This window comes from Schistocerca cancellata, chromosome 1 (assembly GCF_023864275.1).
Source record: "Schistocerca cancellata isolate TAMUIC-IGC-003103 chromosome 1, iqSchCanc2.1, whole genome shotgun sequence".
NCBI classification, from domain to species: Eukaryota; Metazoa; Arthropoda; class Insecta; order Orthoptera; family Acrididae; genus Schistocerca; species Schistocerca cancellata.
Window position 1 is genome coordinate 240651815 of NC_064626.1, and position 23668 is coordinate 240675482.

General features: G+C 44.6%; 1 protein-coding gene across 1 annotated transcript in view; it reads right to left on the reverse strand.

Annotated features, from left to right (window-relative positions):
- Positions 1 to 19173, reverse strand: part of LOC126166862 (atherin-like) — a 47944-nt gene extending 28771 nt beyond the window's left edge. The window contains exon 1 of the mRNA XM_049920440.1: positions 19012 to 19173. Within this exon, the coding sequence (XP_049776397.1) occupies positions 19012 to 19173 (162 nt within the window). The remainder of the gene's footprint in view (positions 1 to 19011) is intronic.
- Positions 19174 to 23668: the final 4495 nt, after the last annotated feature.

Sequence of the window (23668 nt, forward strand, 5' to 3'; positions counted from 1 at the left end):
ACGATGGCAACTCGGTGGGGCCGTGCGTCATCATCCATAAGAAGGAAGGTGGGCCCCACTGCACCCCTGAAAAGACGGACACGCTGGTGCAAAATGACGTCTCGGTACACTTGACCTGTTACAGTTCCTCTGTCAAAGACATGCAGGGGTGTACGTGCACCAATCATAATCCCACCCCACACTATCAAACCAAGACCTCCATACAGGTCCCTTTCAAGGACATTAAGGGGTTGGTATCTGGTTCCTGGTTTACGCCAAATGAAAACCCGGTGAAAGTCACTGTTCAGACTATACCTGGACTCGTCCGTGAACATAGCGTCACTATTCCAATGACCTTGTACTGTGTTCTTGACACCAGGCTTTACGGGCTCTTCTGTGACCAGGGGTCAGTGGAATGCACCTTGCAGGTCTCCGGACGAATAAACCATCTCTGTTCAGTCGTATGTAGACTGTGTGTCTGGAGACAACTGTTCCAGTGGCTGCGGTAAAGGTCCCGCGCAAGCCTACCTGCAGTACCCCGTGGCCGTCTGCGGGCACTGACACTGATGGTGAGATATCGTTCTTCTTGAGGTGTTGTTCACTCTGGACGTCCCGCACTGTAGCGCCTGGACACGTTTCCTGCCTGCCGTAATGGTTGCCATAATCTTGAGATCACACTTTGTGGCACACGGAGAGCCCGTTTACGACCTGCTGTGTTTGAGCAGCCTCATAACGTCATCAATATATTTTCTTTGAGCCATTTTCAACACACAGTCACCATTAGCACCACTGAAAACGTCTGCACACTTACTCGCTGCACCGTACTCTGACATGCACCAACACACCTCTGCGTATGTGGACTGCTGCCAGCGCCACCATGCGACGACTGCAGGTCAAATGCACCGCATGGCCATACCCCGAGGTGATTTTAACCCGCAAACCGCCCTTCAAGGCGTTGTTTCACCGTGTATCAGCATTATCCCTAATTTATGAGCATGAGTGTAGTAAGACACTGCTCGCATACGCAGAGAAAGGAAATTGGGAGATACATAGTCAACATACGTGACGTGGGATGATAATGGCATTGAAAAAGAGGATGACACGCGCAAAGCTGAAATACTAAACACCTTTTATCCAAAGCTGTTTCACAGAGGAAGACCGCACTGCAGTTTCTTCTCAAAATCCTCGCACGAACGTAAAAATGGCTGACATCGAAACAAGTATCCAAGGAACAGAGAAGCAACTGAAATCACTGAACAGAAGAAAGTCCACTGGACCTGACGGAATACCAATTCGATTCTACACAGAGTACGCGAAAGAACTTACCCCGCTTCTAACAGCCGTGTACTGCAAGTCTCTAGAGGAACGAATGGTTCCAAATGATGCGAAAAGAGCACAGGTAGTTCCAGTTGTCAAGAAGGGTCGTCGAGCAGATGCGCAAAACTACAGGCCTATATCTCTGACATCCATCTGCTGTAAAATTTTAGAACATGTTTTTTGCTCACGTATCATGTCATTTCTGGAAACCCAGAATATACTCTGCAGGAAACAACGTGGATTCCGGAAACAGCGATCGTGTGAGACCCAACTCGCTTTATTTGTTCATGAGACCCAGAAAACATTAGATACAGGCTCACACGTAGATGCCATTTTCCTTGACTTCCGGAAGGCGTTCGATACAGTTCCGCACTGTCGCCTGATAAATAAAGTAAGACCCTACGGAATATCAGACCGGCTGTGTGGCTGGATTGAAGAGTTTTTTAGCAAACAGAACACAGCATGTTGTTCTCAATGGAGAGACGTCTACAGACGTTAAACTAACCTCTGGCGTGCCACAGGGGAGTATTATGGGACCATTGCTTTTCACAATATATATAAATGACCTAGTAGATAGTGTCGGAAGTTCCATGCGGCTTTCCGCGGATGATGCTGTAGCATACAGAGAAGTTGCAGCATTAGAAAATTGCAGCGAAACGCAGGAAGATCTGCAGCGGATAGGCACTTGGTGCAGGGAGTGACAACTGACCCTTGACAAAAGCAAATGTAACGTATTGCGAATACATAGGAAGAAGGATCCTTTATTGTACGATTATATGATAGCGGAACAAACACTGGTAGCAGTTACTTCTGTAAAATATCTGGGAGTATGCGTACGGAACGATTGGAAGTGGAATGATCATATAAAATTAACTGTTGGTAAGGCGGGTGCCAGGTTGAGATTCATTGGGAGAGTCCTTAGAAAATGTGTAAGTAGGCTGTTTATGTTTTCTTATTGGCAACGTTACGTAGCGCTCTGTATGAAAATCACTGGCTGTGCTGTGTGCAGTCTGTGGCTAGTTTGCATTGTTGTCTGCCATTGTAGTGTTGGGCAGCGGCAGCTGGATGTGAACAGCGCGTAGCGTTGCGCAGTTGGAGGTGAGCCGCCAGCAGTGGTGGATGTGGGGAGAGAGATGGCGGAGTTCTGAAATTTGTAAGACTGGATGTCAATTATGACTATTAAGGTAAATACATTGTTTGTTCTCTATCAAAATCTTTCATTTGCTAACTATGCCTATCAGTAGTTAGTGCCTTCCGTAGTTTGAATCTTTTATGTAGCTGGCAGTAGTGGCGCTCGCTGTATTGCAGTAGTTCGAGTAACGAAGATTTTTGGTGAGGTAAGTGATTTGTGAAAGGTGTAGGTTAATGTTAGTCAGGGCCATTCTTTTGTAGGGATTTTTGAAAGTCAGATTGCGTTGCGCTAAAAAATATTGTGTCTTAGTTTAAGCACAGTCATGTATAATCGTTCAAAGGGGACGTTTCAAATGTAGTCCATCAACAAAGGAGGTGGTTTACAAAAGACTCGTTGGACCTATACTTGAGTATTGCTCGTCAGTGTTGGACCCGTACCACATCGGGTTGACAGAGGAGATAGAGAAGATCCAAAGAAGAGCGGCGCGTTTCGTCACAGGGTTATTTGGTAAGCGTGATAGCGTTACGGAGATGTTTAGCAAACTCAAATGGCAGACTCTGCAAGAGAGGCGCTCTGCATCGCGGTGTAGCTTGCTGTCCAGGTTTCGAGAGGATGCGTTTCTCGATCAGGTGTTGAATATATTGCTTCCCCCTACTTACACCTCCTGAGGAGATCACGAATGTAAAATTAGAGAGATTCGAGCGCGCACGGAGGTTTTCCGGCAGTCGTTCTTCCCGCGAACCATACGCGACTGGAACAGGAAAGGGAGGTAATGACAGTGGCACGTAAAGTACCCTCCGACACACACCGTTGGGTGGCTTGCGGAGTATAAATGTAGATGTAGATGTAGATGTAGATGTAGACGTACAGGTAACGCGGGTACAACCTTAAGTGACGAAAGCTAGTAGGAAAACTGCGGTAGTCTGTGCTTAGTTATAATAGTCTACGGTAGCCAGTGATAGTTTTGCAACTCTGTTCAGCACTTGCAGACGGTGCTATGAAATAACGAAATGTGTAGTGAATACAGTAAACAAGTGACTAAAGTAAAAAAAAACCTGTTTTATTTATATTTAATTACCAGTTGTAGTCTTTATGGAGGAAAAATTTAAGTCCCCTTTGTTTCAGCGAGATTCGTGGAATCGCCCTGAGTAGCTTGGACTTCGTTCCCACAAGAATTTGACGTGCAGTAGCTGCTACAGAGTGTGACAAAACGAACAGACAGCAGGTCTTTTACCCGCAGGCAGCGAGCAGAGCTGCTCCGTGACTCTCTGGCTGCGACGCGCGCAGTTCCGCTGCCAATAAGCGTGGACGGGGCGGAGCGAGGCCGTACCATATTTCAGCGGCGAGCGGGCATCTCCGAGACTAACTGCCCAAGTTATTGTCGGTAAGGCTGCGGCGAGGTTCCTTCTTGTTTGTCAACAGCGTGATTTAGCGGGCGCCTCGTCCCGCCGGCTCTCGGCTCTGCGCCTGCCGCCACGCCGGCAGCACGCCACGCCGCCAGACACCCGTCACTGTCACGCGACGCCCCGCCGACGCCGACGCCGACGCCCTCCTAGTGACGCGGCTGCGGCGAGTCGCCGTGACACGGCGCGCCCCGCTGCAGCCGACAGCGACAGCGGCAGCGGCAGCGCGGTCACCAGCCCGCGACACGTGCGGAAATTACTTGTTACGGCGAGCGGCTCCGCTGGAAACGCGGCTCTCGCCGTCGAAATTACCGCACGGAGCTCGAACGCCCACGGCGTTTGGGTAAATATACGTAGTTCTTCTCACAAAATGTCTGCTACTTCTTTCCCTCAAAGGGAGTTTTCGAGGCCTATGCTGCCAGCGTTAACCACCGATAATTTCTGACCCTTATCTTTGGAACCAATGAAGACATAAGACAAAAACCTTTACAGGTGTTATATGCAAGCTGGCCGCGGTGGTCTAGCGGTTCTGGCGCTGCAGTCCGGAACCGCGGGACTGCTACGGTCGCAGGTTCGAATCCTGCCTCGGGCATGGGTGTGTGTGATGTCCTTAGGTAAGTTAGGTTTAAGTAGTTCTAAGTTCTAGGGGACTTATGACCTAAGATGTTGAGTCCCATAGTTCTCAGAGCCATTTGAACCATTTGATATTATATGCAAACTTCTTATTTTGACTCAAATAGAATTAAGAAATGACACGCAAAAGAAAGGAAGACATGGAAATTTTTGGTCAAATGTGCATAACATTTAAAATTACAGACAGATCGTTAAATCAGTAAATGCAAACACCTAGCTTCAAGCCCATTGAATCACTGCAATGATTGTTCTTCAGTAGGTGTGAAAAGTCGTAATAAAGCAGTTCACAAAGTTCGAACTACGTTTCACAAGCAGTTTTCCAGATACAGGAACAGTAACTGTAAAAAAAAAGTTTGGAGAAAAGGGAATTTAAATGGAAACGCCGGTCATTGTGGCCGAGCGGTTCTACGCGCTTCAAAAAATGGTTCAAATGGCTCTGAGCACTATGGGACTTAACAGCTGTGGTCATCAGTCTCCTAGAACTTAGAACTACTTAAACCTAAATAACCTAAGGACCTCACACACATTCATGCCCGAGGCAGGATTCGAACCTGCGACCGTAGCAGTCGCGCGGTTCCGGAACTACGCGCTTCAGTCCGGAACCGCTCGACTGCTATGGTCGCAGGTTCGAATCTTCCCTCGGGTATGGATGTGTGTGGTGTCCTTAGGTTAGTTAGGTTTAAGTAGTTCTAGGGGACTCATGACCTCAGATGTTAAGTCCCACAGTGCTCACAGCCATTTGAACCATTTTTTTTTAAAATGGAAACGGTAAAGCAGGCCGCGGTGGTCTAGCGGTTCTAGGCGCTCAGTCCGGAACCGCGCGACTGATACGGTCGCAGGTTTGAATCCTGCCTCGGGCATGGATGTGTGTGATGTCCTTATGTTAGTTAGGTTTAAGTAGTTCTAAGTTCTAGGGGACTGATGACCACAGATGTTAAGTCCCATAGTGCTCAGAGCCATTTGAACCATTTTTGAAACGGTAAACACACATACGCTTATTTTTAAATGGAGACTCAAATGCACCCCTCCGCGTAGTCAGGATCCTCTCCCCCTCTTTCTCCAAAAACCACCTTCGGGCTGACAATGCTTCCTTGGTGCAGAACTCGGCTGCGCGCTGTGACCTTGCAGTTCATAATGTAGAATGAAATGAAAACCCCTGGCTGCATACAGGCGTTGATATAAGTCAACGGGGACAGTTGAAAATGTGTACCCCGACCGGGACTCGAACTCAGGATCTCCTGCTTATATGGGAGACGTTCTATCCATCTGAGCCACCGAGGAGACAGATGATACTGCAACTGCAGGGACGTATCTCTGGCACGCCTCCCGTGAGACCCACATTCGCAACTTATTGTACAGCACTATATTTATAGTGTCCCTGCGCACTATACTCATTACTGCCGACTTTACTGCCGATTCCCGTAAGAGTTCGGGCACTCTCTGTGCATCTGCACAGAAGAAAATGGTCAAATGGCCGATGAGCCTCATATATATATATATATATATATATATATATATATATATATATATATATATATATATATATATATATGTGTGTGTGTAGTTCATAATTTGTCTGAAAGTCGCAGTTCGTTTACAGTATGTCCTTGCTATACCAGGATCAAGCCGTACTTTTTCGTTTGTGTTTCCTTGTGGTGGTGATTCCTGAACCAATGCTGGTTTTTCAAACAGATCTTATTTTTCCCAGTGAATGTGTAGGATCCAGCAACAAACAGAACTTTGATATAGTGGTATGGAAATAAGCGTATCTATCCTTTTAACATATATATATATATATATATATATATATATATATATATATATATATAAAGAGGAAAATTTGATGTAACCGTATGTGGAAACATAGACGAAAACAGTTCAAATAGGAACAGAATAGCTTTTGACATGTGGCATTACAAAATAATTCTGAAGATACGTTGGCTCGATTAGCTACCAATGAGAAAGAACTGAATGTAATCTGAGAAAAAAAAGACTTCAAGGGAAAAAACGACATTTTGTCTACGGAGTGCGTGATTGACTCTTTTGTTAAATTTTTTTGTGTATTTGTAGACACAATCACGTGTTTATGACACAGTCATTACCGGTTTCGTCCGTACAATGACCATCTTGAGATGCTAAAACTATACAAAAGAAAATTTATATTATAACCTAAAAATAAGTCTAATATTTAACCACGCTTATTACTGATCTAAATGAATTCATGCGAAATACATATAGTTCATACCTAAAGGTGGATTACAGTGAACGCAGGTTCATGCGTTGTCAAACTGAACATAAAATGTAGAACACCGGTCTTGTAGAGATATAAAATTTTTTTAGATTTTGTTCACCCTCTTTGCGCTAGATGCGCTCGTCCACTATAAGATAGTCTTCATTTTTCAAAGGCCTAAAATATACAAATTTACTATTAATATTTAGGTCAAATGTACATAAAATTTAAAATTACAGACAGATCGTTAAATCAGTAAAATAACATTTCAGAACAAGGAGAAAACGTTGCTTTAGACGAAGATAGTAGTAGCACTTGTACAGTGTATTTCCGGCTATTGCCTGTTTATGGCGTTGTCCACTGGTACGACAGGGACGACATGGGCAGGACGACGAGTGTTGTGCCCTGCTGCAGGTGGCTGGCTCGCTCCTCCGCCTTAGAGGTTGTTGACATCTGCTGCGGCCCGCACTACACAGTGGAATACTCGACCGCCGGAAGGCTCCATCCTCAGCGAAGCACACATGTAGTAAAAACGATTCGCTGAGATGAACAGATAGTCGTAAATGTTGAAGTGTGTGTCTGTTGCAAATTCATTCTGTTTATTGAGGAGTTTGTCAGGTTCTCTACGTCTCGTAACACAAATCTCCAGTTGTTCTAAAATGTCTAATCGTTTACTTTTTGTAACTTCATGTAGAATGTGAAGCTGTTCGTCGACGTTACCGATATTATGACCATCCTCTTGCATATGTAAGCCTAGCGCTGTCTTAATACTGGGATACGTTTGTTCTTTAAATCTTACATCAAAGGACCTGCCTGACTGTCCGATATAGCTTTTTCGCATTCATGACATGATACTTTGTAGACCCCCGATTTACAATATTTATTATTTTTCCGAGGCAAGTAATGACGCACTAGTCGTTTTAAATTATTGGAAGTCCTAAATGCAATTTTAACGCGGTTTCTTTGGAATATACAGGGTGTTACAAAAAGGTACGGCCAAACTTTCAGGAAACATTCCTCACACACAAATAAAGAAGAGACGTTATGTGGACATGTGTCCGGAAACGCTTAATTTCCATGTTAGAGTTCATTTAGTACTGTACTTCCTCGATTCACCGCCAGTTGGCCCAATTGAAGGAAGGTAATGTTGACTTCGGTGCTTGTGTTGACATGCGACTCATTGCTCTACAGTACAGCACTACAGTACTAGCATCAGTACGTAACATCAACAGGTTAGTGTTCATCACGAACGTGGTTTTGCAGTCAGTGCAATGTTTACAAAATGCGGAGTTGGCAGATGCCCATTTGATGTATGGATTAGCACGGGGCAATAGCCATGGCGCGGTACGTTTGTATCGAGACAGATTTCCAGAACGAAGGTGTCCCGACAGGAAGACGTTCGAAGCAATTGATCGGCGTCTTAGGGAGCACGGAACATTCCAGCCTATGACTCGCGACTGGGGAAGACCTAAAACGACGAGGACACCTGCAATGGATGAGGCAATTCTTGGTGCAGTTGTCGATAACCTTAATGTCAGCGTCAGAGAAGTTGCTGCTGTACAAGGTAACATTGACCACGTCACTGTATGGAGAGTGCTACGGGAGAACCATTTATTTCCGTACCATGTACAGCGTGTGCAGGCACTATCAGCAGCTGATTGGCCTCCACGGGTACACTTCTGCGAATGGTTCATCCGTGGTTCATGCTCGATGGAGCTCCTGCACATTTCAGTCGAAGTGTTCGTACGCTTCTCAACAACAGATTCGGTGACCGGTGGATTGGTAGAGGCGGACAAATTCCATGGCCTCCACGCTCTCCTGACCTCAACCCTCCTGACTTTCATTTATGGTGGGCATTTGAAAGCTCTTGTCTACGCAACCCCGGTACTAAATGTAGAGACTCTTCGTGCTCGTATTGCGGACGGCTGTGATACAATACGCCATTCTCCAGGGCTGCATCAGCGCATCAGGGATTCCATGCGACGGAGGGTGGATGCATGTATCCTCGCTAACGGAGGACATTTTGAACATTTCCTGTAACAAAGTGTTTAAGTCAAGCTGGTACGTTCTGTTGTTGTATGTTTCCATTCCATGATTAATGTGATTTCAAGAGAAGTAATAAAATGAGCTCTAACATGGAAAGTAAGCGTTTCCGGACACATGTCCACATAACATATTTTCTAATCTTTCTTTGTGTGTGAGGAACGTTTCCTGAAAGTTTGGCCGTACCTTTTTGTAACACCCTGTATGTTCGATTTTATTTGATGTTTTGCCTATATATTTCATAGTGGCGTACTTATCCTTTTCGGATGTCGGTTTTACCTGTCGTTTCTCGTTCCTTTTTATCTTCTTTTTAATTTTGCTATGTATGGAGTTAACTGTATCTGGGTCATAATCAATTGCAAGGGCGACTTGTCTTAATATGTCAAGTTCTTTTTTCACTTCAATTTGACATAATGGAAGTTTTACTATTCTGTGCAACATTGAATAAAAATATGTGTGTTTCTGACGTAGTGGGTGATTGGAGTGGGCATTGATAATCACGCCCGTACATGTTGGTTTCCTAAATATTTGGAACGTATGTCTACCATTTTTGTTATGAATCGTCAGATCTAGGAAATTTATCTTATAAGCTACTTCAATTTCTGTCGTGAATTTCATCTTGGAATGTATACTGCTTAACTTCTGTGCCACATCATCTATTTGCGTTTTACTACCTCTATAAAGAATAAATGAGTCATCGACATATCTTCTGTAATATACTATATTCGTCGGAATCTCTGGGTTCGTCTCGAAGAAAGTCTTTTGCAGCTGGTTGATAAAATCGTCTTCTATTGTTCCTGCTAGGCAGCTTCCCATAGTGAGTCCATCGCCTTGTCTGTAACATTTATTGTTGAATAGAAAGTAGTTATACGACAGAACAAATTGCAATATTTCAATCAGTTCTACAGCTTCAGATTGGCCTAGACACCCGTTAATTAATAGATTAGTTTTTATTATCTCTAAGGCTTCATCGACGGGAATATTTGTATATAAGTTCTCGATATCCATTGATGCGACATCAAGGGATGACTAAAAGAAGTGATCGGTTGATAGGAAACTTTATATGTTAATTTCCTAACGTAGGGAAGTGTGAGGAAAAAATACCGTAAATGGAGTACAAGACATGAATTAAGTAACCAGGTTGAAACGGGTGTAATTTCCAGACATGAATGGACTTGTACAGGATAGACTACTCTCGACAGCTGCTCCAAAACAGTCTTGTTACTGAGGACAACTAAAAATCACAACATAACCACAAGTGACACGCTCTCTTTCCCATTCACACAATCTACAGAGTGATGACAGTTAAACTCTTGCTACTTGAGCCAGTGTTTACGGAAAACTATTTGCCGTACGTGTATCCAGCTTCACAGGAATGATGTTCAGGCTGTGCGCTGCAGGATTTGCGCTCTTAGTAGTGTTAGCGTCATGACCTGCCGACAGGCGCCAGTAATGGTATGGCAAAGCAGGGCTGAAACACAAGTATCATTGTTAATTCTACTAACAGATAGTCGACATGGGTCTGGGCAAGGTCAGAGTAGTTTTACTCGTAAAAACGTTTTATCAAAACAAGAGCAATAGTGCTGCTGATCTTTGAAATTAACGACGAATTAAAGGAATACAGAGAAGCCATCTCTCTGCGCCAGGGTTGAAGAACATAATTTCGAAGTTCAGATTAGTTGGCTTTCTGGAAGTTGCTCCTGGGAGAAACAGACTGCTAACTGCACCAGAAATTGTTGAAGAAGTGACTGTTTCCACGGTTGAGAAGTCTTGAAGTCTGCATGAGCTGTGTCACGACAGCTGAACATTCCATGGTCCAAAGTTATTTCGGGCAGCAGTAGACCAGTCTGCAGCTTTCGGAATCTGGAACATAATGGTCGCACGCAATAGACAAATGGTATCCTCTCGCGTGGAAATTAAAACGTGTTTGTCTCAAATGTTTCACTCATTATTCGTCTTCGGCTTGTCCTTAAAAATGTTTCCTCAAAGTTTCATTGTTCTACGATCACTCGATCGTCATGATGGCCCTCTCACGTAGCGAGATTTTAATTTTAACCACCCGCCACATCAAAAAAATGGTTCAAATGGCTCTGAGCACTATGGGACTCAACTGCTGAGGTCATATGTCCCCTAGAACTTAGAACTACTTAAACCTAACCAACCTAAGGACATCACACACATCCATGCCCGAGGCAGGATTCGAACCAGCGACCGTAGCGGTCTCGCCACATCATTCCGATTGTTGAGCTACAAGGAGGATAATTGCGCAGAGTATTCAATAAGAAAAGAAAAAAGGAAGAAGAATAAAGAAAAAGGAAGCTGCAACAAGACCGAAATTTTACAAAGTGTTGAACTTTCATTCTTACGAAAGAAGCAGCCTTAGATACAATAAAAGGCAAAATTTGTATTACATTTCTAAATGCTAGTTCTGTGTTGCAATATCACTGCGCACGATAATTTCTAAACTTTTTAATAACAACTTTTATTAAAAAGAAGTAAGAACAGAGGATAAAACATTATATGTCGCCAGATGACGTCACGCTAATAACGCATCATATCGCCTACAACCATTCGTTAACGAACAGAGCTCGCAAATTTCTTCAGGAATGCCAAATCCAGCAGAAGTCGCACAGTGATGATTAATTTCACCTTCCGTTCCATAAGCCCAAGAAATTTCCCACAGGGTTAAGATCGGCTGTTTTGGCGGCCCAGTGGAAGTGCGGTAGTGTGCGTGTTGTTGTACCTGGAACACATGCGAGTAGCCCTGTTGGCATGGCTGTTGTCATCTTGCTAGCTGGGAGCGTCCACAGAATACTCATCACGAATACGTAGAAAAAAGTACGACACTTGTTCTTCTAGAATGCTCGTTTACGATCACGGTAATCTGAAAGACAGAACCCAACTAATGGTACGAAACATACCACCAAAACATCCAGCCTTCACACAGCTTTGAGTACCAGTGGTTCCGAAAACCAAAATTCTATTCTTTTTGATTTGAAGTACCAGTGCATTTTTCTTGAAACCACCAATGCTGTTCCAAGACTTATCTAGTGGTACACTGAGATACTTCTACAAAAGTAGTGCATTATAGCAGTCACTTACGACTTTGAAAGCAATAGTCAGCGTGGAGTTTGTGCTACGTGTAATTGTAATTGTAGGAGCTTGTAACATGCGAATTTTTTAAATAGTAGCCATATTAAGGAGATCATTGACATTCAAATTAAGTATATCTTTATTTATTGTAACCAAAATTTTAGTTTGTACTGCTGCTTTCATGAGTAGTTTCGCAATGAAATGACTGGGACAGTGCGTAGTTTTGATATAAAATTTATTATATTTTAGGCCCATTTTTGCTTGTTATTTAGTACTATAACTTGTTTTAGGCATATACATCTAAACGTCTACATGTCCGTGCCTACTCTTCAGTTCACTCTTAAATACCACTTGCACACTATTCCTCTATCGTACCACTTCGTATAAGCGATTGGCACAAATGAACACACAAAACTTTCCGTGCGATCTCTGGTTTCCCTTATTTTATGACAGTGATCATTTCTCCCTACGTAGGGGGGTGTAAACGAAATAATTTCTCAATGGCAGGAGAACGTTTGAGATTGATGTTTCGTGAAAACATCCCGCCGCACCGAAAAACGACTTCGTTTGAATTATTGCCGCCCCAGCTAGAGTTTAATATGTCTGGCAACCTGTCCGCTATTTCGCGATAGTACAAAACAAGCTGCCCTCCATTGAACCTTGTTCGATGCTCTCCATCAGTCCAGTCTAGTAAGGAACCCATATTGCACTTCAGTAGTCTAGCAGAGGACGGGCCCGCGTAATGTCGGCAGTCTCTTTAGTAGACCGGGTGCAGTTTGTAAGTCTTCTGCCAGTAGGAAGCTGTGTTTGCTTTACCTTCCACACATCACCATCTGTCTAATCGTTCCAATTTAAGTTGTTCGTAATCGTAATTTCCAGGTATTTAATCGATATGACAACCTTTAGATCTGAGTGATTTCCCGCGTAATCGTAATTTAACGGATTCCTTTTCGTACTTATATGGATGAAGCCACACTTCTGATAATTATTTAGGGTCAATTGCATTTTAAGTGCAAGGAAGTATCGAAGTATGAGCTTTTATCTTTAAAAAAATGCAAAATTGCTTTCAAATGTATCACGTGGAATAGGTGACTGAAAACTATATGTGCGAGTGGATTCAAAGCAAAACCATGTCCTTCAAACAACTTAGTTTTACTTTTTGGCAATTCCTTTTGTATTCGCTGCTTACTATGACAATAACGATTACTTTTGTGAGAAATTTTAAAATTATATAATTTTTCACATTGTCGGGACTGAGAGCGCTCTGGAGTCCGAACCACGAACGATGGCGGTTTTGCATGTCGAGGCACGGACGGGGATTGCATAGTTGACGATTCCAAGCGACAGTTGTGGTATGCGCATGCGCATGCTTTTTTCCACTTGAAAGATACCCTGTAAATTATGTCTCCCGCTTAGTTTTGCAGAATTTATCAGTAAACACCACAATCAACGATAGCAACTTGCAACAAATAGAATCGAAATTTACTAAACAATTCGCTACGATCACGTTTAATGCCTGCATTAGCTACAGCATTCACAGTTCAGCGCTCGTCGACTGTCGGAGCATATGTGACGTAGGTGCGCACAACAAGCCTAAACCCGACCGCCGTCGTTCGTGACTCCAACTATGGTATACACTGATCAGCAAAAACAAATGAACACTGCCCACCGTGATGTTGGATGCCACCTCGTGGCGTTACGGGTGCGGTACTCGGTAACAGAAATATGCAAGTGGAGAAGACACAGACGGGGAACCACCCTAGCAAAGATATTGGAGGGCAGCTTGTTTTGTACTATCGCGAAATAGCGGACAGGTTGCCAGACATATTAAACTCTAGCTGGGCAGGCAATAATTCAAACGGAGTCGTTTTTCGGTGCGGCGGGATGTTTTCACGAATGTAAAACCATTGAGATAAAGGACTCTGACATAGAGCAGTTTATTATTACGCAGAGCCTGTGAATATGTATCTCGAAAATTTTTCGAATGTTGACGTGCTACTGTCGTGAGCATCTACGGAAAAAGGGAGAAGGACAATGAAACTACCAATAGATGCTAAATGATTGGACGTCCACGACTCTTCACAGAACGTGGAGTTTGGAGGCTTGTCTGCTCTGTAAAGAAGGATAGATGGCGATCTGTTGCATCTCTACCGAAAGAGCACAATGCTGGTGCATGAACAAGTGTTTCGGAGCACACCCTTCATCATATATTGTCGATGACTAAGTTCGGCAACAGACCATCCCTACGTGTTCACATGTTGACCCAGTGACATCGACAATTATAACTGCAGTGGGCATGTGACCATAGGGCTTCGACCGTCGATCAACGGAAACGTGTTGGCTCTTTGGTAGAATCACACTTTTGCTTCAATAGGTCGCTGGTCATCACCATCAATGCCTTCATCGAGGTGAAGCGCGTCTGTAAACGTGGAGCGGGCGCGGTCACACGCTGGTGGGAGCAGTTTTATACTGTGAGACACATTCTCCTTGCTTAGGAGCTGTGGTCGTGATCGAAGACACGCTGACAGCTGCGGACCACCTGCATTCTTCCATGCTTGATGTGTTCCCCAACGACTTCAGCAGTATAATTTTCCGTGTCTTTGAACCAAAACCGTGCTACAATGGTTTGAGGAGCATTATAGTGAACCAGTGCTGAGACCTCTGGGACCAATTCGCCTGACGAAAATCCTATGGAACCATTCGGGTCGCTATGCAAATCAGCAGCCCATTATTTACTCGAATTACCTATCCTGTGCGTAGACATCTAATGCCACACACCTCCACAGACCTACCAGCAAACTGTCGGGTCCCTGATACGCAGAATCAGTGATGTACACTCCTGCAAATTGAAATAAGAACACCGTGAATTCATTGTCCCAGGAAGGGGAAACTTTATTGACACATTCCTGGGGTCAGATACATCACATGATGACACTAACAGAACCACAGGCACATAGACACAGGCAACAGAGCATGCACAATGTCGGCACTAGTACAGTGTATATCCACCTTTCACAGCAATGCAGGCTGCTATTCTCCCATGGAGACGATCGTAGAGATGCTGCATGTAGTCCTGTGGAACGGCTTGCCATGCCATTTCCACCTGGCGCCTCAGTTGGACCAGCGTTCGTGCTGGACGTGCAGACCGCGTGAGACGACGCTTCATCCAGTCCCAAACATGCTCAATGGGGGACAGATCCGGAGATCTTGCTGGCCAGGGTAGTTGACTTACACCTTCTAGAGCACGTTGGGTGGCACGGGATACATGCGGACGTGCATCGTCCTGTTGGAACAGCAAGTTCCCTTGCCGGTCTAGGAATGGTAGAACGATGGGTTCGATGACGGTTTGGATGTACCGTGCACTATTCAGTGTCCCCTCGACGATCACCAGTGGTGTACGGCCAGTGTAGGAGATCGCTCCCCACACCATGATGCCGGGTGTTGGCCCTGTGTGCCTCGGTCGTATGCAGTCCTGATTGTGGCGCTCACCTGCACGGCGCCAAACACGCATACGACCATCATTGGCACCAAGGCAGAAGCGACTCTCATCGCTGAAGACGACACGTCTCCATTCGTCCCTCCATTCACGCCTGTCGCGACACCACTGGAGGCGGGCTGCACGATGTTGGGGCGTGAGCAGAACACGGCCTAACGGTGTGCGGGACCGTAGCCCAGCTTCATGGAGACGGTTGCGAATGGTCGTCGCCGATACCCCAGGAGCAACAGTGTCCCTAATTTGCTGGGAAGTGGTGGTGCGGTCCCCTACGGCACTGCGTAGGATCCTACGGTCTTGGCGTGCATCCGTGCGTCGCTGCGGTCCGGTCCCAGGTCGACGGGCACGTGCACCTTCCGCCGACCACTGGCGACAACATCGATGTACTGTGGAGACCTCACGCCCCACGTGTTGAGCAATTCGGCGGTACGTCCACCCGGCCTCCCGCATGCCCACTATACGCCCTCGCTCAAAGTCCGTCAACTGCACATACGGTTCACGTCCACGCTGTCGCGGCATGCTACCAGTGTTAAAGACTGCGATGGAGCTCCGTATGCCACGGCAAACTGGCTGACACTGACGGCGGCGGTGCACAAATGCTGCGCAGCTAGCGCCATTCGACGGCCAACACCGCGGTTCCTGGTATGTCCGCTGTGCCGTGCGTGTGATCATTGCTTGTACAGCCCTCTCGCAGTGTCCGGAGCAAGTACGGTGGGTCTGACACACCGGTGTCAATGTGTTCTTTTTTCCATTTCCAGGAGTGCATTTCGTTCCAAAGACAGGCCAACAAGCTATTATGCAGGTGAAACAGACGAGCATTTGATCAACGCAGCAATTTCTGTCGATTTTAGAAACCGATCGTCATTTATTAGCCGTTTCGCTCGTCTCTGGTGCCTATCTATTAAGATCATTTCAGGACAACCGTTCTAAAAATGTGATACATGTTTGCGAGATATACACCATACCTCATAAACACTTTGATCAGTCTCCATTGATACATCAGCAAATCGCGCAACAGTATTCGCAAAGTAGTGTTAGGCACCGCAGAACGCGGTAGTTCATTTCTACCAACAAGTGGCACTTTAAAGGGATAACTAATATTTTGCCTGGTGATCTTACAGTGGTGCAATTATTTATTGAATCACCAAATATTACTTCATAATTTGGTCTTTGACGGCTGTTTGCTTCAGGTTATACCAGTCCACTGTTGTTAAATAATCGGGTACATATTGTTGCCCTTATTGTTTCATTTCTTATCACGTTCTTCGAACAGTATCTAACTGTTTGTTGGCGGTCTTGTCAGCTTCAACTAAACACTGTCCATAAAGTCATTTTGTATTGACCCAATGAAGCGAAAATATGCGCAGATCCAGGTAATTAACTCCGAAGAAGAAAGATCTATAATTGCTATGTGTCAGTTGTCCTCAGCACAAAAGAAATATCCTCTAAGACAGGTTTTAATCGCATTCGGGAGGACGACGGTTCAATCCCGTCTCCAGCCATCCTGATTTAGGTTTTCCGTGATTTCCCTAAATCGTTTCAGGCAAATGCCGGGATGGTTCCTTTGAAAGGGCACGGCCGATTTCCTTCCCAATCCTTCCCTAACCCGAGCTTGCGCTCCGTCTCTAATGACCTCGTTGTCGACGGGACGTTAAACACTAACCACCACCACCACCAGGTTTTAATCAGGCTACATTTTCGAGGTTGCTGAAAAAATACGTGGAGAAAGGGACTGTTGATAGTAAGAAAGGAAAAGTAGAAAAAGGCATCTACTATCAAACAACATATGAAAATGGGAGGAATTTCTCTCATCAGTCGTCACCTTTCATCAATTGAGCTACAGCGAAACTGGGAGGAAATTTATGACGTCCCAGTAACCAGCAGAAATGTTAGAAACAATCTGTCAGAAGCTGGACTCGTATCGCGTCGATCTGGAAAGAAACGTTTGTTGACACAGTAACAGAACAGCTGCTAAAATGGGCAACAGCAGATATTCATGGACAACAGAGATGTGGGACAGAGTAATCTTTTCCGATGACTTTAAATTTAATATGCATGTGTCCAACGGCAAACTGTTCCTGCGTCGCAGAGTAGGTGAAAAATGTTTCCCTTCGTGTATAACGTAAACCATCAAACATCCTGCACGATGCATTTCTACCCATGGAGTATATCGTCTGGACATCGTAAATGGTTTAGTTCAAATGGTTCAAATGGCTCTGAGTACTATGGGACTTAACAGCTGTGGTCATCAGTCCCCTAGAACTTAGAACTACTTAAACCTAACTAACCTAAGGACATCACACACAACCATGCCCTAGGCAGGATTCGAACCTGCGACCGTAGCAGTCGCGCGGTTCCGGACTGAACGCCTAGAACAGCTAGACCACCGCGGCCGGCTGTTGTATAGATTTAGGAGACTGCCATTTCCCTGTTCTTTACCTGCGTACAGTTGGCTTTCAGCATATTATGACACCCCACTCCTGAGTTAACTTCCTGTTGCGAGCAAGCTAAAGAAAGGCCTCAAAGCTGCAGAAATAACAGGTCTTCCTCGTTGTATTAAAAGGAAAGAAGAAAAAGGAATAATCAGCAGTGCAGTCATTGGCAGTAGTCAATATTATCTGCAGAATTGACTGTACTGACTACTGGGAGTTGAATATTACATAGAAAAAACAGGTTAAGTGACATACTAGGCACAATCTGCCACGTAGCACTTTGAATAGTATAATGCCAATAATTTTGGAATCAGTTTAGTGATCAAATGATGGTACGGTAGGAGATTATTGTATGAATGCGTGGTGTCTGTTCTTTTGGACATGTCTGAAAGGACAGAAATGATGCTTTCATAAAATTGGTTCCCTCGATGGGCAATGAATGCACCACCTTCAGTGCAGATACACAACTATGTTCTACTTCTTGGCAGTGGTAGCACACTGGACTCACATTCGGGAGGGCGACGGTTCAATCCCGCGTCCGGCCATCCTGATATAGGTTTTCCGTGATTTCCCTAAATCACTCCAGGCAAATGCTGGGATGGTTCCTTTGAAAGGGCACGGCCGACTTCCTTTCCCATCCTTCCCTAATCCGATGAGACCGATGACCTCGCTGTTTGGTCTCTTCCCCCAAACAACCCAACTCTACTTCTTGCGCGAATCTCAAAGTAGCGAGCATGGAGGAAATGGACGAGGATTGTGGATAGGTGGCACTAGGTGGGAGTGTGTGATGGACTGAGAGGAGTGCCGAGATAGTCCAGGCAGTTGCGATAATCGGTGTGTTTGAGCAACGCAGTAGTTAACCCAGATGCCTAGTAAGCAAGAGATCCCGTGTTCGAATCTGGGTCAGTCACACATTTTCACTCGCCGCTGCTGATTGCGCAAAAAGTCCCGATACCTTTGGCGTCAATAGTTCCTTTCCTTTCCTTTCTTCCCCCTCCACCTTCAATTTACACAGCAGGAGTTTATCATTTCGTTATTCTGCCTGTCAGTTACGAATCTGAGAGTGTTGCTGACTGTCTCAACAGGGAGAGGAGTGTTCTTATATCTGAGGTGGCTGTAAAGAAGCAGGCCCGAGTCGAGTCAGAAGCGCTGCGACACACCAAGGCCGCAGCCGTGACGGTTTAGTAGCTTATTTGCAGGTTTATGTGGCCGGGCTGCGGTTTTTCCGCCGCGGCGAGTGGTAATTATTCAAGCGCGGCGGCGGTGGTGGTGGCGGCGGCGGCGGCGGCGGCGGCGTCGTCTGCGGCGGGTTCGGCTAACGACCGAGCCGCGAGCCGCGCAGCCGCCGGGACGGCAATAACTGGTCCGGGGGCAGTTTCGCTGCCAATAAGGCCGCCGGAGACGCGCGGCCTCGTCATATTTCAGCAGCTACAAGAATAACTGCCCAAGTTATTGTCGGCGATGGGCCCGGAGCCGGCGGCGGCGCCAGCGCCCTCCTCTTCCGCACGTCCGTCTTACATTTCCGACATTCTCGCTGCCGTGCAGCGCCGTTCCGCTCCTTTCATTTTTCCCCGCCCGCCCGCCGGCGGAAGAACTGCCGAACCGCGTGCCGCTTATATAACGGCGGTCAGGCCGGCGCTCCTGATTCAAACGTGCATACACGGCCTTCACTACTCAATTTCTGCTAAATGATGATGGAGCACACGTACTAAAACTTTTATTTAAGGGAATGGTGACATATACATCGGCCACGGTAACAATGGACCTGATAGTTGTTGTTGTGGTCTTCAGTCCTGAGACTGGTTTGATGCAACTCTCCATGTTACCCTATCCTGTGCAAGCTTCTTCATCTCCCAGTACCTATTGCAGCCTACGTCCTTCGGAATCTGCTTAGTGTATTCATCTCTTGGTCTTCCTCTTCGATTTTTACCCTCCACGCTGCCTTCCAATACTAAATTGGTGATCCCTGATGTCTCAGAACATGTCCCACCAACCGATCCCTTCTTCTAGTCAAGTTGTGCCACAAGCTCCTCTTCTCCCCAATTCTATTCAATGCCTCCTCATTAGTTATGTGAACTACCCATCTAATCTTCAGCATTCTTCTGTAGCACCACATTTCGAAAGCTTCTATTCTCTTCTTGTCTAAACTATTTATCGTCCATGTTTCACTACCATACATGGCTCCATACAAATACTTTCAGAAACAACTTCCTGACACTTAAATCTATACTCGATGTTAACAAATTTCTCTTCTTCAGAAACGCTTTGCTTGTCATTGCCAGTCTACATTTTATATCCTCCCTACTTCGACCATCATCAGTTATTTTTCTCCCCAAATAGCATAACTCCTCTACTACTTTAAGTGTCTCATTTCCTAATCTAATTCCCTCAGCATCACCCGACTTAATTTGACGACATTTCATTATCCTTGTTTTGCTTATGTTGATGTTCATCTGATACCCTCCTTTCAAGACACTATCCATTCCGTTCAACTGCTGTTCCAAGTCCTTTGCTGTCTCTCTGATACCCTCCTTTCAAGACACTATCCATTCCGTTCAACTGCTGTTCCAAGTCCTTTGCTGTCTCTGACAGAATTACAATGTCATCGGCGAGCCTCAAAGTTTTTATTTCTTCTCCATGGATTTTAATACCTGATAGCAGACAAATAAAAACGAAGTTTCCCCAATTCTAATAATTTATTTATTCGCGATCTGCATGCTGTGTTGATATTCATGAGAGAATATACCACATCCTTGGCCACCACCACTTGCCTTCGCTGACGTATGGTTTGGAGTAAAAATACTGAATATACGAAGTATGTAATATTTATATTCAAGGAAACGTAGCTACAATGTATCGGGTCATAGTATCAAAAACCTGTATATCTGTGATAGGTATAGCTTTACGTTAAAAATAGTGTTTACTGTGCATTTGTGTTTCATTCTGTTGAATGGGTTCGAGGGCGCTGGAGCAACGGCGGTGGTGTTGTTGCAACACGGTACGTCGTCGCTGAAAGCTGGTTACCATGTACGTGACACCGACGGCCGCTCAACGATGAAACACGTCGTCCTTGGGACAGTGGCATTTCATTACTATTAAAAAAATATAACGTAGTGTAATGGAAAAAAAGGAGAAAGATAAAAAGTTTTGTATGATCTTAATTCATGTATCAATTGTTTCCTCGTTGTTTTCACTGCGTTAAGTCGCATTCACAAGTGTGAGCAACCAGGGTTTCTCTTATAGCATTGACGACACAAATGTGTTATGGAGAACGAATAAAAACTGAAGATATCATCTATGGAAATTTAGAACCTGTATTGGGAAGTTATTTGTGGCAAGAGAGTTTGTGTTCGATGCTCGTTGTGTTAAATCTGGAAGTGAAGCCATGTCGGTTGGAATTTCTTGCCATGTTCCTGTGGGTGAGTTGACAGGTTGTTACTGTGGTCGCATCTAGGCATTTAGGCAGTGCATTTCGTAACTATTTTGGGATTCGTTACGTCAAAATGTGCGAGGTACTCGTGACTCATAGTGATGTTTGGCGACAAATGGTCGAACAAATCTTAAAATACGAGCAGATAAATTTCTGTAAGTCACTTAACAATAAACTGTTTCGCCACAAAACTGAGTGTTTTCTTTGGATTGCTTCGTTCGAAGTGCTTAGAACGTAATGATAATGGATCATATACATCATTGTACCTGCTGGTAACTCATGGTACAAAACAACACTGCATTATTATTATTATTATTATTATTGTTGCTATTATTATTTACTTTTCACGATTAATCAGATCTCTAGATAATCACTGATTTATCTAAACTAGTAATAATTTATGACAATTTGCACCCGTCTGTTCTAAGTAGCTATACTAAGTAGCTATATTTTACAAATATTTGAGGTACTCTAACAAATTATATATATATATATATATACGATAAGCTCACCATCTCATAATTAACTTTCCGTAGTAGGCCAAATAAAGCACATTTCAATAAACGGTTACCAAAGTAGCGCTACAAGCAACAAAATTCGAAGTACAGCTTACTTCCAAGATATATTGCTTGTTACATGGTTAAACGACGCTGATGACTTGGCATTGCTAATTAATAATTATTACTCTTCCTTCGAGGGGGCGCTCATGCTTCGGATTGTGCATTACAGGAGGGCAGTTGATCAACTGGAAACCCATGTTCTGTTCGACACACGGCAAAATTAATGTAAATCTTAATCAATTACAGCAGCGAAAGTCGCTCCTCCAACTGCACACTGGCACTACACGTAAGCCTCCTAGTGCTGGGACAGTCTGCAGCAGTGCTGTTGCCGTGTCGTGTGCCTCAGCGAACTTAGCTGCACAGCGCCTGCTGCCGAAGACTGCGTGCTCCTCGCCAGCTCGCCTGGCTGCCGGGTTGCCTACCATTGCAGGCGCGCAGCAATTTATTGCGATCTGCACGGCCGTCGCACGTCTCCACCACGGGTCATTAAATAATTACGGAAGGACCACCACGCCACGTCACGCCATGCTAGGGGCAGCTCCAATCGAAAATTTGCAGGCGCCCTTACACTGGAGCTCCTACCAAAAGCGAAGACTTCCTCCCTGTCGTCACTGCTAAGGTAAATCTCCAATTTCATGTAAGTAGTTTATTAGCTCTACCAATTTTTCATTCAGTTTACTATCCTTCCTCTGCACGCACTCAGCCCTAAGTCTCTGCAAAGAATGATAGTACTTCATAGTAAATCAAAGTGCACAAGGCTTTGGAGACTTTGCAAGTATCGTAGTAGTATTTTTGTTGTTACTGTTCTTGTTGTTGATACTAAACATTTCATTAATTTCCGAGGAAAAAAGAACATGTGTTTACTAACATACAAGTTTAATTTCCGGAAGAAATCAGTGTGTGAAATGTGGACAACAGAGGAATAAATTTGTCGTTCTGTTTTTACTTTTGCCGTGTACGGAATCGGCTTCCGCAAGTTCTTCACTTTGTCAGGTTTGATGATAAAGCAACATGTCGAATTTGACTGTGGTAGAACAGGTAATCAACGTTGGTCGTGTTGTGGAAACCAACCACGTATTGGCCTGACGTAATTTAGGAAAACCAAGGAAAATCTAAATCAGGATGACCAGATGAAAATAGAGCCCCTATCCTCCAGAATACATCAGTCTAAAACTGAACGACCTCATTTGGTATATTCTTAGCGTACAATACTGACTTGCTTATAAATTCTAGCAACTATCTTATTTCTTAATGTAAAAAACAAGTGTTGCATTATTCATTCGTTACTCGATGTCAGTCACTGCCTGCACTATACACACATTGTTTCATTTATATAATTCTGTTGGAACAGGCCTCGGAAGGCCCCAACGGTACCGACCGACCGCCGTCACTGAATGCGATATAGAGCGACGTATGGTTAGCTCACAGCTCTCCCGGCCATTGTCAATTCTTGTTACTGGAGCCGCTATTTCGCAATCACAGGGGTTGAGTGCATCCCATTTTCCGGCATTGCTCGGTAGAAGCGGAGAGTCAACCACCCCAGTGCTAGCTAAGTCCACTGCCCTGCTTAGGATAATATGAATTGGGTTTCATATCTTATTGTGTATGAAATATTCTCCAGGTCAGTTTTATTTTGCCTACCGTGTACAAAGCTGGCGTTACAATGTTTATTCATTTGTCATTTCTAACCTCTACACTCACTGTCGACAGATATCATTATGATGACTATTACTTCCGGTTTCTATTTTGTGTACCACAGCTTTCGTATTAGTCACCTGAAAAACTGAGTCTGTACCCCTGCATAATGAGAGAGATAATTAACACAGAAAAAGGATGTTGCAAAAAGATTATAGTGACCAATTCAGTAAGGAATCATTAAATTTTATGTACACTATATTCGATTACATTATTGCCAATCAGTCT